This window comes from Pezoporus flaviventris, unplaced genomic scaffold (genome assembly GCF_033815535.1).
Source record: "Pezoporus flaviventris isolate CSIRO_AGI_PZ_B2104156 unplaced genomic scaffold, CSIRO_AGI_Pfla_v1 ptg000030l, whole genome shotgun sequence".
In the NCBI taxonomy this organism is placed as follows: Eukaryota; Metazoa; Chordata; class Aves; order Psittaciformes; family Psittacidae; genus Pezoporus; species Pezoporus flaviventris.
The window spans coordinates 2,196,376-2,219,349 of NW_026892578.1; the positions used below are offsets into that span (position 1 = coordinate 2,196,376).

The 22,974-nt window shown below is 40.8% G+C and overlaps 1 protein-coding gene across 4 annotated transcripts in view; it reads left to right on the top strand.

The window, feature by feature from the left end:
* AFF3 (ALF transcription elongation factor 3) overlaps positions 1 to 22,974 on the top strand; it is a 321,875-nt gene that overhangs the window by 141,726 nt on the left and 157,175 nt on the right. For 3 of the 4 annotated variants that reach the window (XM_061459668.1, XM_061459669.1, XM_061459671.1), the window contains exon 4: positions 4,084 to 4,128. The exons of the other annotated variant lie outside the window; for it this stretch is intronic. In XM_061459668.1, coding sequence (XP_061315652.1) covers positions 4,084 to 4,128 — 45 coding nt within the window. The remainder of the gene's footprint in view (positions 1 to 4,083; positions 4,129 to 22,974) is intronic. 4 annotated transcript variants of the gene reach the window in all.

The window sequence follows — 22,974 nt, forward strand, 5'->3', positions numbered from 1 at the left end:
ATACATACCTTGGCCTTCAGAAGATCTTAATCATGCCTAATTTATACTGGAGAAAAAATCCAGTAACTTCTGGAGACTTTGTAAAAACACTTAGCTCAGTCTAAATAATAACAGCACCAAAACCTCACACCATAAAAATCTCTTAGACTAAAATGGAAATAGATACTTGCAGAATATTTTTCTTTCTTTCCTTAACACAAGGATTTGAAAGGAGGGAGAAACATCACAGATGATAGGCAATTCCTTTCTGAGAGGTTTCTTTATGTATCTCCGTGTGAAGGCTCTTGGTAAGGGAAGAAAAACTAATGCACTGAAATAAAATATGTACAGATGTAGCTTTTTGAAACGACATCCCATTTCTCAAGAATCTGATGTAGCCTTTAGTCAGTCTTGCTTCTTACAGTTCTCTGTGCTTTGCATGGTAATTAGCTGCTTGCGTTATCAGCCACACGATGCTCCCGGCTATTTCTTCAGCAGCTACTGCCGTTATCCTCAGCGGCAGCTCCTCTCATCCTCCTGCCAGGCTGTATGCCAGCCGCATGTGTGTGCAGATGTTTGGTGTTCTTCAGGCTGCCCTGACTGAGGAACGAAGGTAATGGGAACAGCATTGGAGAAAGAAGAGACTGGAGCCCACTTCCCGCAGCAGCTCCCCGAGACTTGCCAGTATTTCACTCATGGTTCACTGGAGGTTCAGTGAGGTGAATTTGTTATGACAGATCACAAAATGCAAGGGGAGGCAAATGACCTGGGTTCATCGGTATCAGAATAATAGCACCTCCTTGGCTTAGTTGGAAACAGCAGCCTCAAAACCTTTATTTTGTTTTAATTGCTTAATATACTTTTAAAGTAGTTGAAACATTTATTGCACAAGTATAGTGTGGCATGCAGGCTATTGAGAGGGTGGAGGGAGTGCTTTGCGCAGATTGCCAGCGCCACCGACATCAGCCTCATGCAGGTGCTGCGTCATGCAGCCGGTACGGATGCAATAGTGTCTGGATCAGGCTAGTCCACTGATGCAAATAACATTTCACGTGCTCTGTGGTATTTGTTGCCTGCAGGTAATGCAAACTCTCCTTTTAATTCAGATTTCAAGAAATATTTACCAGCTTTGATATCTTTTATAATTAAAATATGGCCGTGAATTTAAATTCAGATTGCCAGATTCCCTGGCAGTGTGGATTCCTCAATAATGTGAGTAGAGATGAGGTGAAAAAGAGCTTTTAAAATGAGAATAAGAAGTCTTTTCCATACCAACATCTACATACACTTTTCAGACGTACCTTAGGTCCCACAGTTACACTCTGCATTGCCGTTATATGATACCATGATGAAAAAAATCACATGGTCCCAGGCCATATGAAATTGAAGTTGCTTGCTTTGTGTAGAGCATGGTCTCTTGAGTTCCCCACCCTTATTCTAGAAAGTTTAGTATCAACAGTAATGTAAGACCCTTAGAAGTATTCAAAGCCAAAATAAAATATATACGGCACTAAAAAGATAAAGAAGAAAGAGGAAAAGTTAGAAACTGAGTTTTTTTTCCAAATATGATTTCAGTTTTGCATATCTTGTCTTTGGTTTTGTGTTTACAACCTTTTTTTGCCTTTTGAAAGGCAGTGTAATGATTTTGAAAGAGAGAGGTGAATTTTTTTTTTTTTTTATTCCCTGCCCAGAGATATGATGTGCCAGGGAGAATAGCTAAAGTTTTAGTTCTGTGGTAATGGGAAGTGCCACTTCTTGATGATGAGTATTTGATGAGTGTTATTTCATTACACTTCAAGGAAGGATATTTAATTTTGTAACAGAAGCTTGTTTCTAAACCCAAGTCTGAAATAGTTTATTGCCAAATTTACCTTCAGTAGTTTTATCTCCTCACAAAAAGTGTCATTTCACTTTATGTTCAAAGTATTGTATGCAGCATGAGATGGTAGGTCATCTCATCCCTCCTTCTCTAAGATGGCAATGGATTAGCATACAGAACTTGAGGTCAGGCAATAAAAATCATTGCTATGTAAACAAGGCATTCATGAGGAGGGATTTACACTCTCCATTGTTGTTACTGGGATACCAAGTCATAGGCCAGGGTCTGGGGGAGAAAAGGGAGAAAATGGAGGGAAACCCACAGACAAGAGGTAAGTTAAAATTAGCTAATACGGTTTTTAAAATGTTTAAATACCCAAAGATTGTTGTAGTGTTTCTGTCTGTCTTTTTAGCTTCACTGGCAGCGTGAACTCTTGCACTTGCACCCTGCTCCAGCAACAGGAAGGTTGCACGTGGTGTTGTATGGCTCCTCGGAGGCAGGGCTGAAATCAGAACAGGGCTATCTGCTCAAGGCTGCAGCTTCTCTTCAGCATCTGTAGTTCAGATATGAGTTACTCTCCAAAGACTGACTTTATAGCATCCTTACTTCCTTTCCCTTTGAAATCAGTGGCATAACTCCTGGTGAACTGTAAAGCCAATGGACTGTGTTGCACCAAAAAGAGTTAATGCAATTCATTTGTTTAGCAGTCAAGGGCCATATTCAGTGCAGATTAAATAAAGCGCTTACTACTTTCTATGAATTGGCATGAAATAACAGCCACAAAAAATTATGGAACATGAATTGTTCCCTTTGCATATGCATGGCTGTCATACTTCTGACCTTGATTACAGATGGTAGGCTATAAGAAGATGTGGATCCAGACCTCCTCAGTCACTCAGCTCAGGCTGGGGAGTGACAGTGACAATATCCAGGAGCAGGACTTGCACAGACTATCAATTTTTGAAAATGCCTTGTGATTTTTTGGGTAACGAAATGCGGAAGTGGTAGAGAAGTCTGGTTTCCAGGTCAGAAGAGCTCAGCGCTTTGGAAAATGAAATTGCTTTGATATTTCTCCAGGTGGTCACCTGAAAACTCAGGTTTTTTTTCTGAAAACAAGAGGCAAAGACCAAGCTCACCTCCCTGCTAGCTCTTTGTGGACAGTAATTAATCATATTGGTTTTGTTTCCATCCCCTACTTCCCATGTGGGAAGAACTCAAGCCCCAGTCTTCTGCTTTTGAGTTAGTTTGTTTCCACAAAAGGAGGAAAACCTTTCTTTGAGGAAATGTCAGGGAATTTATCATGGAGAAATAAATCCCAAGAAAACTTGCTTGATGCATCAGCCACCTGTAACCTGTGGAGCTCTGTAGGAGACAGGCACCCTGTCAGCACCAGTACCTCCATCCATGGTGTGCCCCTCTTCCCTGTTGTGCTGGGCAGCCCAAACGAACTGTGGGGAGGGAGCAGACAGGAAATGGGGGCAAGGTATGGTGGACTGGTGTCTCACACTGTCTCATCTTTGCTGCCAGAAGTTTGGGTCTTAGTGAACAACCAAGCTGAGCATGCAGGTGAGGCACCAGCTGGATGGTTCCCATAGGGAAATAGCTGATCTACCAGATCTTTTATTTTCCCTCTCCAGAATAGCTCTGGAGTAAGCCATCCCATTCAGGAGAGCTGAATTCCCCTGTGCCCTCAGTGCCACAACATACAGGTGGGTTTAGGGACAGTATTTTAGGAAATGGTAGCCTTCATAAGACTTGTGCTGCCTTGTCCATGCTCAGTGTTGCTGCCTGTGTTGCAGTCTCTGCATCACTCCCGTAAGCATCACAGGTGCCACTCACCACCTTATATACTGTCACATAGACAGTGGCGTTGCAGTCTTTCCTGAACATAGGATGCAGAGAGATGTTATTTATTTAATGTAAGTAAGTGCACATGTTGGATCTATGTACATGCAGTAACTGTTTTGCTTACACTTACTCATATGTAGTACAGCCAAAACAGCAGGAACCGCACCCAAAAGTGGTGCAAACAAAATCCTATGAATTTCTACAGATATGTTGCATTCATGTAAACACTGCAAATATTACATCTCTCTGTTGTGCTGATGGGGAATAATTTGAGAATTTCAAGCACTGCAAGTTTTGAGATGCTGGAAAGACTTGGCCTCATTTTGAAAGTGTAGTTGAGGTTCTAATATATTTCATGTGACAACCATATCCTCAAACCTGCTATTTGTTATTTCGTTTTAAAACAGAAACAAACGATTTTCTCATTTTGTTTACAGGACAGTGGAGCTGGGGATAACAGCTGCGTTGAAGAAATATTGCGGGTAGGAGTCCTTAACAAAAAAAAAAACCCACATTTTTTTTCCAGTGCCATTTTGTTTACTCTAAAAAGACAAGAGAATAGCAAGGATATTGCAATCACTGGTGTTAAAAATATGAGTCTTTTAGGTTGTCATCTTTCTAAGGAAAAAGTAGGCAAAATTATTTCCTCATGAAAAATAATTGAAAAATCTCTGCAAGCAACCTTTCAGAGGCTCTGGATTTCACTGCTACTCTGTGCCAGTACGGCTGACCTTCATGCATGCAGAAGCAGATAATGGGATAAATTATAAACTGAAATGTACAATGATGTTTCAGGTTTACAAACCATGCAAAGTGCATGTTTCCATTAATCATGACTGTCAAAAATCTTAATTTTGAAGGGAGGTCTAGGAAGGTCATTTTCCACCTGGATTTAATTAGAATCCATTATGTAATGTCATTATGCCTATTATGTCCATTATATGATGACAATGTGCAAAACCCATAGTTATTTCCATATTTCATTATTATTTCTTTTCTCTTAGTAATTTCCAGTTTATTTTCATGAAGCAAATTAATACACATCCAGACAGATTTTGGCTTAAATCAACTTAGGCATTGGTTATTTTCTGAGGCAGACAAATTTACAAACAATTAAACATTTCCATATATTTTAACTAGTGGGGTTTTCTCAGGGTTTTTTCTCTAAACTGATCATTCAATAATTCACAGTGCTTACAAATCCAGTATAATAGTGATTGAAACACCAAACAAGGTAGATGGAATGGTAAAACTTCCCTGTTACTGCGTGCGCTTCCACCTCCTGCATATCCACTACCCAAATATTTCAGACTGTTTATAAATTACAGGGCTATAAATATTTGGTTTAGAGATTAGTAGTGCATTAAGCGTTGTTCCTAAAGGCATTTCTCCATTCTCCCTGAATATGTTAAATACAGCTTTTAATTCTTTGTCCAGTTTAAGTTTATTGATGGGTGATGATGATGTATTGCTTACGACTTCACTGGCAGAGCTTTTACTCAGCTAACATTTACAAAGTAGGGTTTTGTAGGGCTGAACTGCATATTAAAAAAGCCTTAGCCTGAGTCTCTGCTGTTCTGTTACAAATTAGTAGCAGATACCATGAATTCATCTGATGTGATGTGAGGCCTATGCACCCATTTTTTTATGCAAGGCTTTTAGAAAGAAGAGTCAAAGAAGCTGATCTTCCTCCTTAAGTTGTGCAATATGGCTTGTGCAGTTAGGCAAAAAATGTAGAAGAGACATGGTTCCTTCCACACAGAGGAACATGGATATGTAAGGAAGTGCAGCTAAGAAGAAAAATGCACTGTATGAGTAGGGATGGTAAGGTGCATCTCCAAACCAGTGAACACAGTTGCTGCGGTCTTTATTTATTTTTTTTTTCCATTGGGAATATTCCTTAAGAAATATTTTTGCAAAGCTTCATGATGAAACATTCAGGACATCCTCAGATGGATAATACCATTTTTTCCCTGAGGATTCACATATTCTTTCACTTTCATTAAAAACGGAATAAAACAACACACAGCTCAAAAGCCATGTTTTGCATCAGTGGCTCACTATCTGCTGAGGCTTAGCATGGCTAAAACAGAGACTGTAATGTTTTCATCCCCTGGCTCTCGTTCTCACATGGATCCTCAGTCTTCATGGGTAACCTCTCAAATCTGCCCCTCCTCCTGGTATGCAGCCTGAGTTTCACTTTCTATGCTGAACTATGTCAGACTACATGGAAATCTTGCTGAATGTTACTCAACAGCATTTCTAGGTGAAGCTCTTTATTAACAAAGGTATAAATCTCAGCTCCAAATTCTCATTGCACACCTTGGCTGCTGCAACATCCTTTCCTTGGTTTTGACAAATACAGTGTTACCCACCTCCATTCATGCTGCTGTGCAGATCATTTTCCTAGCTTGACATCTTGCCCAAAGACATTTGTCTTTACATCTCACCACTGTCATCTTCTCTATTGCATAAAATACAGCTATTTGTCTCTGATTTTAAGGTGTCAAGTCTACCAGACCGTGTTAACATTATCTCCCACTTGAGCTTACCTGGTGATGCCAATGTCCATGTCAATGTTGCAAAGTTTTACATCAAGTAACTTCTTCCATGCTTACCATCAGATCTGGAAGGAGCTTTGAACGCTTTCCAAGTCAGCTCCATACCTATCTTCAGATCCTCTCTTAAGAACCATCTTTTTCACAAGGACCGTGGAAAACCAGTAGGGAGGTCAGGCTAATGCCACTGTTTCTTATGCTTAAACACTGCTGTCACGCTTGTCCTTTGTAGTGCCTGGTCAGGTCAGATATATCCATCTGCTCTACTTTGTCCTGAAAAGTGAACTTCCTGTGTCAGGGAACTGCTGTGTACTACAAAAGTAGTGCTTGGGTACTCTCACAATACAAACCTGAATCAGCAGTGGTTGTTGTTAACGATAATTAGTGAAAACAACAACAGTAATAATGTGCCATTGCTACTCACTTTTCTAACTTACTGGCATCCAGACTTTTCCAGCCCTCTCTGTGCCCAAACAAAAACTGCAAATTAGTTTTAACACAAATTTTCTGTTTTTTCTGAAACAGACTGTTTATAAGGAATGCCATTTCCATGTTTTTGCTGGAGGTGCTGTTTGCATTGTAGAGCCACAGTTTAGCTTCTTTTCAGGGAGAATATATGCAGTTCTCAGACAATGAAAAGCCACAGGAGCTGCAATCCTTGTGTTCACCTAAGAAAAGATGGCACACTGAAATGCGTGGAAGGGCCACTCTACTGTATGGAGATTCAGCAAAAGGAAGAAGATGCTTAAAATTTATCTCTTTAATGAACGCTGCAACCTATTTGAGCTGTCTCTTGCACAACACGAAGAAGAAAACATCCTCTCTTTCTAGATAGGATAGAGTGTTCCCTGCACAAGTCAGGCTGTAGTTTTTCCAAGGGATAGGTACTGCCATGGCACATCCGTGTTTCCCTGGTCAAGACCAAGGGCAGTAGAAAGTATGTCCAGGTCTGCTTCATTTGCTTCCCTGCGTTTCCTTCCCCCAGCAGGTGAGAGGAGACAAGCGCTGGTTTGTGCACAGATCTTGTCACCCTCTGGTTTCAGGATACAGCCGGAGGGAACACCTGGACCTGGTCCGCAAAATCAGTTTAGGCGTACCTCTACAATCACCAAATCTTGTTTTGCATTAACTGTGACAAGAAATTTATAGTCTTTGTGCTGTTTGGTGCAACGCGGAGTGCAACGGCTTAAGTCTAGCCCTTTTTTGATATTGTTTTACCAAATGTATCAGAGGTCTGTAGATTTTGTAAATTGATAGATCCTTCTGCACAAAACTGCAGCTTCCAGGGAAAGCTCCCAAGAGCTGAGACACAGAACTGCTTCCAGTCCTGAAGGAGGCTGATTAACAAGACAGAAACCCTGTCGAGATCGGAGCTGTTGTAAGGACTCCTGCTGAGTTTATAATCACTGCAGGAATCCTGAACCTTATCTAACCCCGTGCACTAATTTATAGCAACTTCTTCAAAGTGTAGTGACTTCTCTGTCCAGCTGCAGGCACACACGTTGAGGACAGAAAAAACTTCTAAGAGAGCCTTCGATGTAAATAACTCCAGTAAGACCAAGTTATAGATGTAATGTCAAATTGAGAGAGGAAAGCATCTTTACTTGATGGTAGCTGTAAAAGACAGTTCCTTGTAAGCTTCTGCATTGCTGGTGGAGGACATGGTAAAGAACTTTGAAGTGGAAAATAAGAGTTAAAACTACAGAAATATCCTTTATTCCCCCATGCCCAGAGCAGTTGCTGCCTGAGTTCCTGGGACACAGCCAAAGCCGACCTAGTCACTTCCTCTCCAGAACGCACATCCTTGCTAAGCAGGATTAGTAATTTTGGCTGATTTCTATTTGATGATTTTATTAGTGTGTGCAAGTGTGTCTTTTGTTATGAGTGGTGGGGTTTGGAGTAAACATTTATTTTGCTGTAGTAGCTGCAAAACATGGGAGCAGCAGGAGTCCTGCCTCTCCACTAAGTTAACTGTTGCAACCAATATCAGGTGTACTTTGAGAATATTTGCTATGGATTTCAGGAGAAAGGGAGTGTGTCAAGTGCAGACAGTTCTTGGTTTGTAAGATAAGTGGTTGGAGATTGATCTGGCTGTTCTTACACTCTTAGCTGCAATTTTCTAGAGTTGTGGTAGATTTGTTGAAAGGAAACCCACAGACAAGCTGAGCTTTTAATTATTGAAGATATTGCTTCTGAATTTCCTGGGTTTTTTGTGTTGACATGAAAGGTGTCGTTGAACTGGGAAGAGACAGACACAGTCTGAGTGGCTTGCAAACAGTATTTGGCTACAGGATGCAGAGAGAGCAGGAAGCTGATGGAGCAACACGAATGCAAAGGGGCTGGAGGAAAACCAAGCACATCCAGTTTACGCAGAAGCAGCCACCTCTTTTGGGATGGTATGGAGCAGTGGGGAGACAAGATGGGGTGTGGGATGGGGGACAAATAAGTTTCTTTCAAGGAAGAAAAAACAGATGGGGAGGCAGTGAAAGTACTGAATCTCTAGCTGTGAACGTCCCTTCCAGTGAAGGACAACTTTTCTTGATGCCCCTAGCCTCCTGACCGGGGGTGAGCACCTCTATGTGCCCTTGCAAATAGGTTGTGACACCCCATGGCCACAAGACATCCACTTATGAGAACATGGCATTTTAGTTGTGATGGCTTTGATGAGTAATTTACTTGAATCTTTCTATTCTGCGAAAATGAAGTATGTGAAAAGCATAGTGCTTCTTCTTTGAGCATCATAAAAACCTGAATGAAAACAGAACCTAATTCTGTGTTTTTCTCCTTCCCCACTTGGGATCCCTTGGCTCATTAGCAGGCTTGCTAATTCTTTAGCAGAAAGCATTAAGGATCAACCCATCAAATATTCAGAGTTTTTTTTCAAACCTGAACAGCCATATGTGCCGTGAGATCAGCTGCACTCCATCAGCTGATTGAATTAAAACAAGAGCAGAGGTAAATTAGAAACTGCCTGCACAAGACAAATCCTGTGAAAACATGAAATCCTACCAAACACACTGTCACTGTGATTAAGCATCACAGTCAGTGGAGCACGTGTCAATACTTAGAGGGGAGAAAAATCAGTTTCTTAGAGGTAGGTTGTTAGTTCAATAACTGTGAACTGCTGCCTTGTAAATGTTAATGACTGCAAGATCCCACTGGCTGCAGTTAAGCTCCTGGTGGAGTTGGACATGTGAAGAATTACAGAACACAAATATGGTAATCAGCAGTATATTTCTAAACACTCCTCTTTCTTTACAAAGCAGAGGGAAAAGCCTACAGGTCGAATGAGACCTACTTTGCTGCACGATGTTAGTGCAACAGCTACCTCTGTGCTAGCAGAGCATTTTATTGCAGTCTCACTGCTGGAATGAAATTGCTAGGCAATTGGGAGGAAGGTGAGGAGGCCACCCTCAGCACGGCACCTTCTTGGGGAAATTTGATTTGGCTTTTGTGACTGAGCCTGGTGAGAAACTCCTGGAAAAGTTTCAGGAGGAACACAACTACTTCAGGAAAAAGAGGGGCAGTGGGGGAGAGGGAAGGCATGGAGACTTAAAAGCAGCCCCAGTCTTCTCACGCTACCTTTCTTGTTCATTCTCATTGAATACAGAAGTAGTCCAAAGTGTCAGAATCATATTAAAAATGTATTAGATGCATAAAGTAGCATTTGTTTTCTTTGCAGTCTTTCAGGAGAACTTTCACAGCATGGTTTAGCTTTTAGTATCCTAAAAGTCAGAGCAATTAAAGCATTATTTTGGCTGATGTATACTGCTCATTGCATTTCTTCAGTATTATTCTTTTTGTCTTTCTTACTCAAATAAATGAAAAAGCATTCCCAAAAGTGTCTGGAAGACATGTTATTTCAACCAAGGCACTAAGTCCCAGCAATATTAAGCCATAGTTCAATACATCTAATCCAACCTGCAATACTCACCTATTAGTATTGCCCTTCTTACCACACCATGACATCCAGCTCATTTGTACAGTGTCTTTTCTACAGCAGTTGCTGTCTGCAGCAATTCACCTAGGTCTGCTTTCCTACCACCAGCCTGGGTACCACTGATGGTGTGGATGGCAGCACCATGGAGCTTTAGCAAGCTTTGCCTGGAGCTTCTCCAGCTTCTCAGTGAGAATTAGAAGTCCATACGGTACCTTGTGCTGCTAGAGCGAAATTAGCAGCAGTACCAGAGATAGCTAAAGACATTTTGGCTTTGTCCATGTAAGCTGCAATGACTACAGAGGAGGCATACCTGTGTACGCTATCATCCCCTTGACTCCTCACACCTTGGCAGCTTTCAGGATACACAATCTGTGTGTGGTGCCTTGGACCTTCTATGTGTGTCTGCTGCAGCCAGGCTCTCTTTACTACTTCTTTGTCAATACAAAAGACTGGGGGAAGATTGCCTTTCACAGCTTTTGGCCATTTTGGGGCTTTCTCAGATCGTCTCTCTCCTTGTGATCTGTTACTTGTTAGCTCATCTGAACAGAAACTCCTCCTGTTTTAGGCATCAAGCATGGCATATCCTTTTTATTGCCCACGCTGTGTTTTTCAACTGTCGATAACCTTCAAACCAGCTCATTAAACTCAGACATGTAAACATCACTTCCTGTCCCTTAACATGTAGAGTGTGGTACGAGCACCATGTAAGATGGCTCTAAAATACTACACTAACAGTGATAATGTCAACCAACCATTGATTAGTTATACATTGGCAGCCCCCCTGAATTGTCACACTTGGATTTTTGCTGCTGTCACTTCTGTTGTTGAAAATAGTGTCTCAAATGAGTTTGAGGTTTGAAATATGCTGTGTATTTAGACCTTGAACTTGAACAAATCTCAGTATGAATGAGAATCTATTACCTTAAAAAGGCAAAAACTATAAATAGTTTAGTGGAAATAGGATATCAAGATGGAAACTCTCATAGTGGGAATAAGACTTACAAGAAATGACACTCAGAGGTAATCTTCCTTTCAGTCTTCCAGGTCCTGTTGCAGGACATGGAGGCACTTTCTGTGGCATTACCCAGCCATGTGCTGGGGCACTGACATTTTCAAATACAGTAAAATCTGATCTGGTTTCAACTGAATAGGTTTATAGAGAGGAAAGAGACCCACATTCTTTTTAGAACATAAGTAGCGGATGTCCGAAGACTTTGTGTTAAGAAAAGGCAGGCCAGTATAAAAGAGCTGGTGAAGCACTATTGTGCTAATGTGGTGGAATTAATTTTCAAAATTGCTGTTTTGTAGTGAGTGTATACACCCTGTCATTTGACAAAGCAAGAGAGAATCCAGAATGAATTATCCAGCCTCTCTACTATACAGAAATAATACAGTAAAATACTTGCTAATTTTTCCCTCTGTTCAGAGTGTTTCACAAAGCTGGAAAAGAGGTTCAATCACCATCTTGTTCCAACACAGAGAATTGATTCCTTGTTATTAATGGCAAAGGGCCAGATAGGTCCTCATTTTGTATATCCCTGACATAGCTCCTCTGAAGCAAACAGAATTATGCATATTAATACCAGAAAGGATCTGTGCTATCAGTCCTAATGAAAGAATAAAATTTGGGTAATAGCAGGTAACCACACTGCTGGGAGCCTGGGACTTGATGTCTTCAGCGGCTGCCTTTAAAGAACAACCTACTTTCTGCCTGCTTGGTAAGATTCACTCAAAACAATGTAGGACCACAAGGGAGTTGTGACTTGAGATGACAACATCCTCCAATAAACTCTATGGCGACAGTGGTTTCTTCCTTGTTTAAATAGGCTTATCAGACTTATAATAGAAAATATATATATCAGACTTTAAATAGAAAAAAGACTTATCAGACAGTGCAACTAGATATTGTTAGATGATATATTTGCCACCCAAGTTAACATTCCTATTTTCTTTGCTGTGTTTCCAGAGATGGCTGTAGAGCAAGGGAAGGAGAGACAGAGGGCTTCCCATAGTGTGCATGTGTTCTGGCCTGTAGACTGCAGCTGTGTCCACAGGTCCAGGCAGTCATTGCCCATCATCCCCAACACCTAAGGATGCAGACATGGTTTGCCCTGTGAGCCTATAGGGTGACAAACCTACTGCCATCCCCACCTAAATATGTGTCTCTGAAAACCAGCATTATATCGAGTTGTGAGTCTTAGCGGCTGACATTAGACATGCACTTCAGCCACACAACTTTTCCTGTCTCCTAAGCTAGTATTTTCAGTAGACATGTTCTTACATCTAGGAAATTCCTCTGTGGTACCTGAGTTTCCACAGCTGGAGATGATCAGTGGGAATTCTCCCATCCCTGTCATATTTTAATCTGGTCCAGGAAGCGTGAGTTCTGTTTATGTCTGAGTGTGGCAGCTTTCCTCATCGAGGAGCTGAGACAAATATTCTCTTGTTAATCTTATTTAATTGTATTTAGGAGTAACACATGAGTTAGCAGGTAGCTTCCCTTGGTAGAAAGACTTGAAGGAAATTGTGGGAGAAGAGTCTGCTAAAAGGAAATTAAGTCACTTTCAAGAATATTCCATTTCAATGTCTATACTAATAAGTAAAATGGACTAATAACTGTTCTCTTACCCTGAAGCCAATCAGCATAGCATGGCTCATGTCCAAAGAGCTAAACTCTCTTATAGCCACAAAGCAGAGTGCCTTCACCCATGCTGCCCACTGGGAGAGCCCCTGGGCATGCAGGAGTTTTCTATGCAAGAGCTGGTGCCAGTCAAAACCATACTGGTGTCAGTGACGTAACAACATGAACAATTGTGGCATAGCACTCAGGTATTTGGTCCTGTTGGTGTGGTAAGAGAGGTGTGATCTAAGTTCTCTGTACAATTTGCTGGGCTTTGCCCTGCCTTGTGCAAAAGAACTTGGAGAATACAACTCTAGCCACAATGTAAAAATTGTGATTGAAAATCTCCAGCATTTTTTATTCTGTATCTTTTGGCATCTTTCATCGTTGGAGTTTATCGGCTTTGAGACATATTGGGTTGGTTTTTTTCTTTGAAAATGTGAAAGTTAAAACCTGTTTTTGAACGAAAGACAAGAATATACAGAGTCATTTGTCTGCAGGACACAAAGTCTGTTAATAGAATATTTTAAGAGAGACTGACTGAATACTGATCAAGTTTTCACCAACCAAAATGCCATAGTATCTGTTCTTTATGATTAGCACTAAATGCCATTTACTGCATACAGTGTGTTATATCATTCTTAGAGTTATTTTGGATTTAGTAATTCAGGAAGTAAAATGCTATCAGGTGTGCTTCAGAAGTGAGGTATTTGGAAAAGACACAATTATTTTGTGTACAAATTATTGATGTTGCCCTAAATGATGGGACTCTCAGTCATACAAACAGTACCACAGTACAGTTTATAATGAGGATGGTGATAAAGCTGAATTTTTGCTAACAGAATTAATTAAAAATATACATACTTTGCAATAATATTGACTACACTTAAAGTCAACCAGACATTAAAGGGCTTAAATACAAACCTTAGTTAAAAAACGTGCAATTTTATATAGAAATTGCAAGCCTGTCATTTTACCCTTGGGGGATAAAAAGTTATTCAGGGTAATGACAATAGCTTGGTGGGAGAGAAAGTGGGTTTCGTGCAGTAAAAAAGTTTCTATCCAGCTGTGTGGGTTTTCCACGGGCTTTTTTTTGTTAATATTATCAAGTTATTTGTTATTTTCTCATGAATGATGAATAAATAGTGAAAAAATTCAAGACATTATTAATTTTCCTGGCATTGCATGTGTGCATATGTAATGGTTCATTATAGCCCTGAGTTTTCAACATATTCCAGTGTAAATGAGAAGAGCCCAATTAAAAAAAATTGTAGACCCTGATCCAACCTTTGTTGACTTCAGATCCTGATGTTGAATTGAGCACCAAAAGAGAAAATTATGCCTATTAAATTGAATAAACATTTTCTTCATTTATGTGGGTGGCTTTTTTTCTGTCAGTGAAAACTATTTTTTGCTAAAAATGTCAACCCTTAGAAACTTAATGAGTATTAATGAAAAGCTGGAATAATTTAACATGGACAAAAAAAGGGTAATTTTCCATAGACATTTTGTTAGTGCAAACTGAATCCTAAAAGGCCTGTTCTCCTTGTGGTTTGTCAGAATAATTCTCATTAAAGTCGATAGGAACCAGGTATATATGCATCAATAGCAGAATAGACTACTAAATATAGTTACTGCCATGGCAGCTGGTTCCCTCTTGTTCATCAGATGGGGCAGCTGGAAGCTGCAGCAGCCTACAGTGTAAGAACGACACTGCTTGAAAAAACATTTTTTCCTGGGAACAGGGGCATGAGCTCAGTTTCACAATTCCAGCCACCTTTGACTCTTTCCAAGTGGACAGACAGTTGTCAGCCTGCTGGGTTTGGGCCCACCACACAGGGCCAACAGGCATGTAAGCTTCCCTTAGCCTGAGCAAGCTACCCAAATTCACCATATGCATCATGTTTTCTATGTTATGTAACTAACTACTGAAGTAATTCCCCCCAAAAATAGACTTTTGGGGCTTTTCCCCATTAGCTGGAAGAGCAGCATACATCTGTACACAAAACAATAGAAGATCTGCGCATTTTGCCTCATCTAAATTTCCCCATAATTTCATGCTGTGATTCCTCAGCTTCCTTGTATCTGAAGATGACATTTCCACCCTGTCTTCCAGGCTCGGCGTGGCTTTTCCTCTCCCTTCCCTCTTGGGTAGAAGCCTCTTTCATCCTCTTTAGTGTCTCCCTGCTCAGAGAGCTGCCCCCAGGCTCTTTTCTCCTAAACAAGCTGCTTTTGTCTCTGGGCCATTGGAGTCTCACAGGAGTCACTTAGGCTCTGTGATTTTTTTTAAGACCCAGGATTAGTATCTGATATCTTTTTTCTCTTGTCTGTGATTTTCTGCTATCCTAATCTAGACCCCTGTGGAGAGGCAGGGGAAAACAAATGGCCCTTAACCTTCTGTTTTCCCTGGGTAAAATCTATTCAGGTGTTGATAATCTTTCATCATCGACCTTTCCATGGACAGACATTAACTTCTTTTCCTTGCCTTGTTAGCACATTGAATATAAAATAATATACAGCAAAAAAAACAGCCATAAGGAATTCATAAATTATACATATGCAGATTTCCCAAATCATCAAATATTCCCTTCTCTAAAGGCTGTTCCTTATCAGTTATTGTTTCTGTGGTGTATGTTTCCATATCTTGTCATCTAAGCTTTCAGGGATTTTTTTTTTTTTATTCTTTCCTCTTTCATTGTTTTTTGTTTTTTGGTTTTTTTTTTGTATTTTATTTTATTTTGGAATATCAGTGAGTTCTAATTTAAAACCAACAGGAATCTGCTATTTTACGCCTCTCTCTATCCCTCTTTGCCAGAAGAAACCACACAGATTGGATGGGCAGGTAAAGGGAGTTCTCAGCTGAAACAAACACGGATCTGGGGTCTCTGGTTTTGGTGTCCCGTCTCTTGAACCCATGACACCAGGGAAGGAGCCAGCTTGCCCAGGGATGCCTCTGGTTTAGGTATTCTCCCAGAACCCCTGGCAGCATTCTAGCTGCAGCAGCTTTTTGGATGTGCAAGGCTGTGAATCCAGCTTAAGAATGTCCCTTCTCACACACCTTACTGGGTAAAAGATAATTCAAAAGTCATGTGGCACAGGAAAAGCCGCACCAGCTAAACAGAGTACCAGCAAGATCAGTGCACAGAGAAATGGGCTGATCCATGATGCATCTTGCGTAAGTGCCTGTATTTTGGCCAAAAACCATTGGAGTGGCAATCATTGCAGAGTGTATCCTAGGAACCATGCAGGATTTGGGGCAACTTTTGCACAAAAGATACCACTCTTTCTAAATTTTTAAGGCCATGTCTCATCTTACACATGAGTTTTTCTGCAGTAATCATAGAATCAGGTCTCACAAGTAAAGTCCTTGCTTTGCTAAAGTCCTTGCTTTGCTTTTTGTGTGTTTTTAAAACACAAAACAAGGATTTTAAAGCATTGTTGGCTTGGCAGATGCATTTTTATGAAGCTCATATCCCAAAATAAAAGCACTTTAAAACTACAACTTAAAGTGTGTTAAAGTGTATGAAAATTAAGCGTTCTGTGAGACAAAGGGAAATTAAATGCTGAGGGCAGCAGAGGTAGAATTGAAAATGTAGCTGATCACATGCTCATCCACCTTAACCATTCCTCTCCAGCTCACATCCGCTGTCTCTTCTGTGCTCTGCTGCTGTTTCTGAATCCGGATGGCTGCAGGGTCAGTCCAGCCAAGCACTGTACTATTTTTCTGGTGTGCAACAAGTCAGGCTCCTGTGTGAATCACCTTCATGCTGCTGTCTGCCCTCGTCCACTGACTCCCCTGCGAGCCTAACAGGAGCAGGCAACTAGCCCCCAGGTCAGTGTGAGAGGCAGCCAGTTTGAGCACCCCTTGAGAAACAGACACAGCACTGACAGCTAAACTAGCTCCGAGCTGGAGCAATGCATGAGCCTCCTGGCAGATCTAAAATGTGAAGCGTGTTATAAGAATCTGCAAAATGAAATAGTTTGTTTAAGAACACTGTTGGTCTGTCTGACTCCATCTAAACTGGTGGTAGCAAAGTGGTACTTCTGATCTCACACGCCTGGTTGTGTCCTAACTCTACAGCAGGGCAACAGAACTGCACAAATCAGGCCGTGCAACTTTCCTGACGCTTAGTTTCACCCCAAATCCCCTGGATGAATGGGTTGAAGGGAGTCTCAGTAGAGCTCTGCTGATTCTTGGATATGGGTAGTGGGAGGACAAGGTGAGCAACGCAAAGCACTACAGGTGAATTTAGACTAAGCCAGAAAGAAATAATTATGTTCCAGAACTATCTGATACTTAAGTAATTTATCTCAAAATAGAATTAAGGTGCAAGAAAGCCTATAAAATGCACAACTGCATTTCACTGCAAAATTACAGGGTTTCTTCTGTGTGGAATAATGGATGTAAATTCCTTGCTAGCACGAAAACTATTTAAGGTCACATCTACCAAAGCATATTTAAAGAAAGTTCAGACCTTTTGTGCCTGACACTTACATTCTGATGATCTGTCTGGAGGCAAAGCTCCTCATTTTGATATGTAATGAATAAAATGCACAAGTGGAAGGAGTCAAGATAATGAATTTGCGGGATAATTTTACTAATTATCTTGTGGCTGATCATAGAACCAAGGCTTTGCAAGTGAATACTACCACGGCTATTAATATGCAATGCCTAAAGCTGTTCTTGTAACATTTATTACTCATCTTGCTGGTTCTACACAAGCTGATAGTTTTCTATTAAATTTGTAAAAGTGAAGTTGCTAACATGTTCCCTGTTAGAAACATGACATGTTAAATTATACAGGTTTAACAAAGTCTAAAGTAAATGAAAGCATTTAAAATAAGATAGTTTCTACTGCATGAATGTTATAAGTTGAGATGGAATTTATCTCGCCTTGTTGTAGTTATTTGAAGATAGGTATCTAAGTTATGAATGTGAAGTTAAACCCCCTAGGTAGTCATGGTACAGAGGATGGGACAATCTGTACCACTGACTACAGAGGCATCCCAGATGCTTTGCTGAAATAAACAGAGGGTTTTTTTTATGACTAAAGCTAAGAGTGATTGCAGTTTATTATTGGGAAATTGTATATAGGAAACTTTTCAACAAGAAAAAAGCCAGAAATAAGTAGTAGTACTGTGACGCTACTATTGGCCCACCAGCTATTTGTTCGGCAGTATTTAAAAGAAGCTAGTTGGATGATACAAGCATAGAGTCTGTACTGATAACCTGCCTTTGGGAACAGATCAAGAAGATGAAAAGGTGTCTATCAAAGTAAGCCTTGATACCCAAACTGCAGCAATGAGACAGACAAGCTCAGGAGCCATAATAGGATGCTCAGTGTGGCTTTAGGAGGTGGAACAAATGTGGACAGAGATAAGTGTGGATGAATAATTATGAGGTTGAAAATACATACAAGAAAGACAAAACAAAGCACAATATTGGAAAAGTGACCAGTGGGAGAAGGCACATGGATCCCGGTTCTTACCTATCTCTTCTGCATCCCAGAAAAACAGTTAGAGCTCAATCTCCTCACTCCCTAGAGCAGTGCAGAGTTGTCTCCCTGTGTCATTGACATTTGCTGCTGTGCTTTTCCCTCTGCCAAAGTTTACATGTTGCCTGTTATTTACCCCATGTAGAAAAGTCAGGGGGATTGATTCATTGCAATGCAAAAGGAAAACATAAGAGAAAATCTGGAGGCATTAGAAAAGCAAAATTCCTTAGAGTAGGCCTAAAGGGGATGCCCTGGGAAAGTGACATGGCAGAGCCTGACCCTTAACCTCATTTCTTTGTCTCCCTGGCTGGGCTCTGTAGACACCTTGTCTCTGACTTTTCTCAGTATTTGTTTAAGCAGACTTAGATCTCCAGCCTGTACTCCTTGGCACTGCCCATGTGATGGAGAGTACTGTATTAGGTATATAATTTTTGCTTAGAAAAGAATAAAAATGCTCCCAAAAAAATCTATTTGAGCTACTCCTGCAGCAAGCTAAGATATCGTAAAGTTTTTGATAACTAAATCCATTTAGTGCTTCATCTCTCTACCTTAAATCATTTTCCTTTAATATTAGACAAAACTACAGCACAATAAAAAACAATAATGGTCAGGCACTTGGCTTAATAAAAGAGTCTTTTCAATTGCTATTATAAGATAGAAAAGAGGTCAGGCATTTCAGCATAGATCTTAAAGTTAGCTGGAGTTTTTGTAATATTAACAGAAAAATCAAAGCTGCTTCTCTGCCAACCGTGCTGCAAATAAGGATGCTGCAAGTAAGGACTTTAGAAGCCCCAGAGGAGTTTGCTTTAATAAGCAAGTCATCTAAAAGCACTGCTGCAGACAACCAGAGGGTACAAAATAACCCAGACCAGAAATTATCTGACTGCAGAGAAACATTGGAAGGCAACAGGTTTGCTCTAGACAACTGGATAAAAACCGCGACACTTCTGATAAATAAGTGTCTATCATTCTGCCTTTTTGGTTTGTTTTTCATGGTTTGGTTGGGCTTTTCTCTCCCCTAAAAGTTAATCAGAAGCATTGAAAACAGAAATGGAGGGTTATTTGCAGGTTTTGTTTTTGCTGTTGTAAGAAATTGAGAGGATACTGTGCTATAAATAAAAGCTTGTAAGTAAATTCCCAGCACATTAAAACCTGCCTAACAAGAGATCAAGATGGTCTGAAGTCAATGACTCAGATCATAAACAGTGCTGCTGTTGGCTGAAACAATTAATCACTGTGGTACAAAAGAAAAGAGGAAATTTGTTAAAAAACAAGCAGGGGGCAGGATGCTAACTCCAGGGGCACGCTGATTGGCTCTTTAATAATGTATAACGAAGCACATGCCAGATCAAAAGCAAATCACATGCAGCTGGTAGAAAATGAAATGGCATTAGTAAAGGATTTGTCTAGCTATGAAGCTATTTAGGAAACTGCTGTCTATTAATGTAATGTCTGTTAAAGCTTCTCAAATTAATTTTTGCTCATAGAAACCCCATAAATGAAACACATTATATGCATTTTATATATATGCACGCACACAAATGGGGATACCCATGTGTATGCATTTTGCATTGTAAATACCACAAACATTTAGTCACAACTTTGTAAAATTACCAAGTCTTATTAGCAGCTATTCGGGCTAATTAAAACATCTTCACATTCTTATTTTAATTATTACTCTGAGTGAGTATGTGCTGAATAATTGTTACTTGGTTGTGTTATGATACTATTTTTGCTGTGATGGAATTTGACAACCATGTGGCAGAGGAAAAGAGGGGCACTGATGTCACAGCCATGTTCCTCACAGGTTACATGGTTGGCTTTTAAAATCTAAAGGTGACACATCTGTCTGCCGAGCTCCTTCAGCTTCGAATGTGTTGGCTCATCAGCAGCTGTGGGAAGCCAGGGAGGGATGCTTACAAAGGGAGGTGCTTTTCCATCAGCATCCGGTTTCTGGGCACTGATATGCCCATGAGTGGCTGAGGCTAGGCTTGTGCAGATGTCCAGAAGCACATGCTTCTGCATCTAGGAGCAGCGTTGACCTTTCTTTAATCCAGTGAAACCCTGAAACACAGCCCCTGGCCTGAAACCCAGGGGCTGTCCCTTTCCAGTTTCATGGTCTAAACCTTAGGCTGGACCCTTCATCGTACCTCCTGGGCTGCTGGCTTGGGCTTTTCTGCCTCACCAGAGGTCTGGCTTCAACAAGAGGGAGCTGCATTGTGTGGTCTCCTGAAGAGCAGGAACCACCTGAAGGCTGACAAGAGCCCTTGAAGTCCCTGCTCCTGAGGTCAATCCAAGTAGCCTCTCTGCCATCATCACTCTCCAACACTTAGTGTTTGAAAGGCAGTGTTACTCTGTGCTGTTACACAATAACTGACGCTGCTTTGCTGTCACGCTGCCCCATTCTTGTCACTGCACAGTAGAAACCATCAGCTGATGTGAACAGCACTCATGGGGAAAAACAGAGCTCATGCAGACTGGCAGCCCATCGCCTTTCTGCAATTACCAACAACAGTTCATTTCTGTCACCACTTACTAAAAACATGGCATAGCTGCTGAAATAAGTGAGCACTTAAGGGAAACCCAGACCTTTTATATCTGCCACTTATTTCCTGATTATCTTCCTGGAGGTCAGGCCCTTCATTTTGACACTTAATGAATAAAATGCCCACGTTGCAGGAAATGGGATAATGAATTGTGAAAAGACATAATCAGCAATGACTAAATAATTAAGGGAATTGAAATGTAGAGTCATGTGGGAATGTATTAATAATAACATGATTTTTCCATATGCTAAAAAATTCTGTCTGTTTTTAGAAAATCAGTCATCACACATGCTCTGTAGCAAAAAAAAAAAGCTAATGTAGACTAATAGGAACCGTAATTAGATGTTCTGCTTTTAAACAGCTGAATAAAAGATGAAATCATATAGAAAGTATATTTAGATACAAGCCAGAAAGTAAACTGATTATTATTCATAGTGCTGTTAATAGGAGCTGTAATTTATGCATCTAGTGGGAATCATGTTAGGCAATTAGGAAAGGGAGTCACACTTGACTTCCCTTTATGCATTTACATATTTATATATTTATCTATATCTTGCCGATGTTTCCATCTCTCCAGTTACCTTTAATCGACACAACTGCTTAGAATAATACCTTTACAGTAGAATGCTCTGCTGGAGTACAAAAGTTGGCCTTCACTTAAAGAAAACCACGCAAGCTTCTCTTTGGTCATACTTGTCTCCTGACATTGGACTTCTGCAGGTCCCTGGTACTACATGAAGCATGGGACTTTCAAATTTCTCTCAGCACTTCACCTTCAACAGCTTGCAGCAGAAACTATCGAGGCAGTTGGACAGAATTGTGCCCACTTCTGCTCCCCTCCCACTGCCTCTATTATCTTATTACTGCTTACCAAGCACCCAAGTTCATGTGCTTAGTCCCTGCTCCTGACAAAACCTGGGATCTTATAATTCATCACACTCCCAGCACTGAAATCCCAATGATCTGGATTTTGGTTCTGGTTGGTGTTGCTGTGTTTGTGGAATATATGATGCTTTATATATATTTAGTACTTTCAACACTTCAATGCAAGAATGCTTTATGCTTTCTTTGTGCAACAACATAATTATTGTTTTCATCTGACAGCATCCTAGTATCTAATCACAGGTTAATGCAAACTCCCAGCCATCCCATAAAATGTGGGTCAGCTGGAAAGGGTCGCATTGCCAGATACATTTGAACAGATGGGTGGGCTGAGGTACAGAGAGCTGTTGTGGTTTGCTCAAGGTAAAAAAGCAAGTCAGTAGTAGAGCAAAGATTAAAATTCAAGGCATGAGATCAGTGAAGGATTAAATGCCATGTTCACCTGTTTCATTTCCAAACATATATAACATGTACCTCGGATAATCTGCAGGTATCACAGTCTGGAAATATTCAGCACAAAACTCTCAAAAAGGGGAGTCAGGAAGACTCCAGGGAAAGGGAAGGGACCTCCAGGTCCCTCAGGGAGGGGTGCACCAGTGGGTGGGAAGGGGACTTCTCAACAGGAGCCATGCTGCTATGGGGTTGCAAGGGTGTTTCACAGCTAACCTGCCACCATGAGTACTCAGGAGCAACACAAGGCGATAACCTGAACCAAGCTCTCACTTCCAGCAGGTTTGGGTTAGAAGAGACCTTAAAGATCATCTAGTCCAGCTCTTCTGATACGAGAAGGGATGTCTTCAACTAGATTGGGTTGCTCAAAGCCCTGTCCATCCTGACCTTGAATGTTTCCAGGGATAGGTCATCTGTGAACTCTTCGGGTAACCTGTTCCAGTGTTTCATCACTTCATTGTAAAAAGTTTCTTCCTTCTATCTTGTCTAAATCTACCTTCTTTTAGTTTAAAGCCATTACCCCTTGTTCTGTCACAACAGGCCCTACTAAAAAGTCTGCCCCCATCTTCATAATAAGTCCCCTTTAAGGGGCTGCAATATGGTCTCCCTGGAGCCTTCTCTTCTAAAGACCAGCAGGTCTGTTTTTACCTCTCTATGTAATGCTTACCTGGGCAAAACTGCCTCATAAGCTAGACCCCAGTTATGGCCAGCTATGTCTGAGATGAATTCCCTGCCAGACTTCTAACATGTTACCAACCCTAAATTTTTAATTATTATGGCCTGGTTTTACTTGCTGTGTTCTTCTGCTAAGGCTGTTCTTCTCATTGCTTTGTTGAG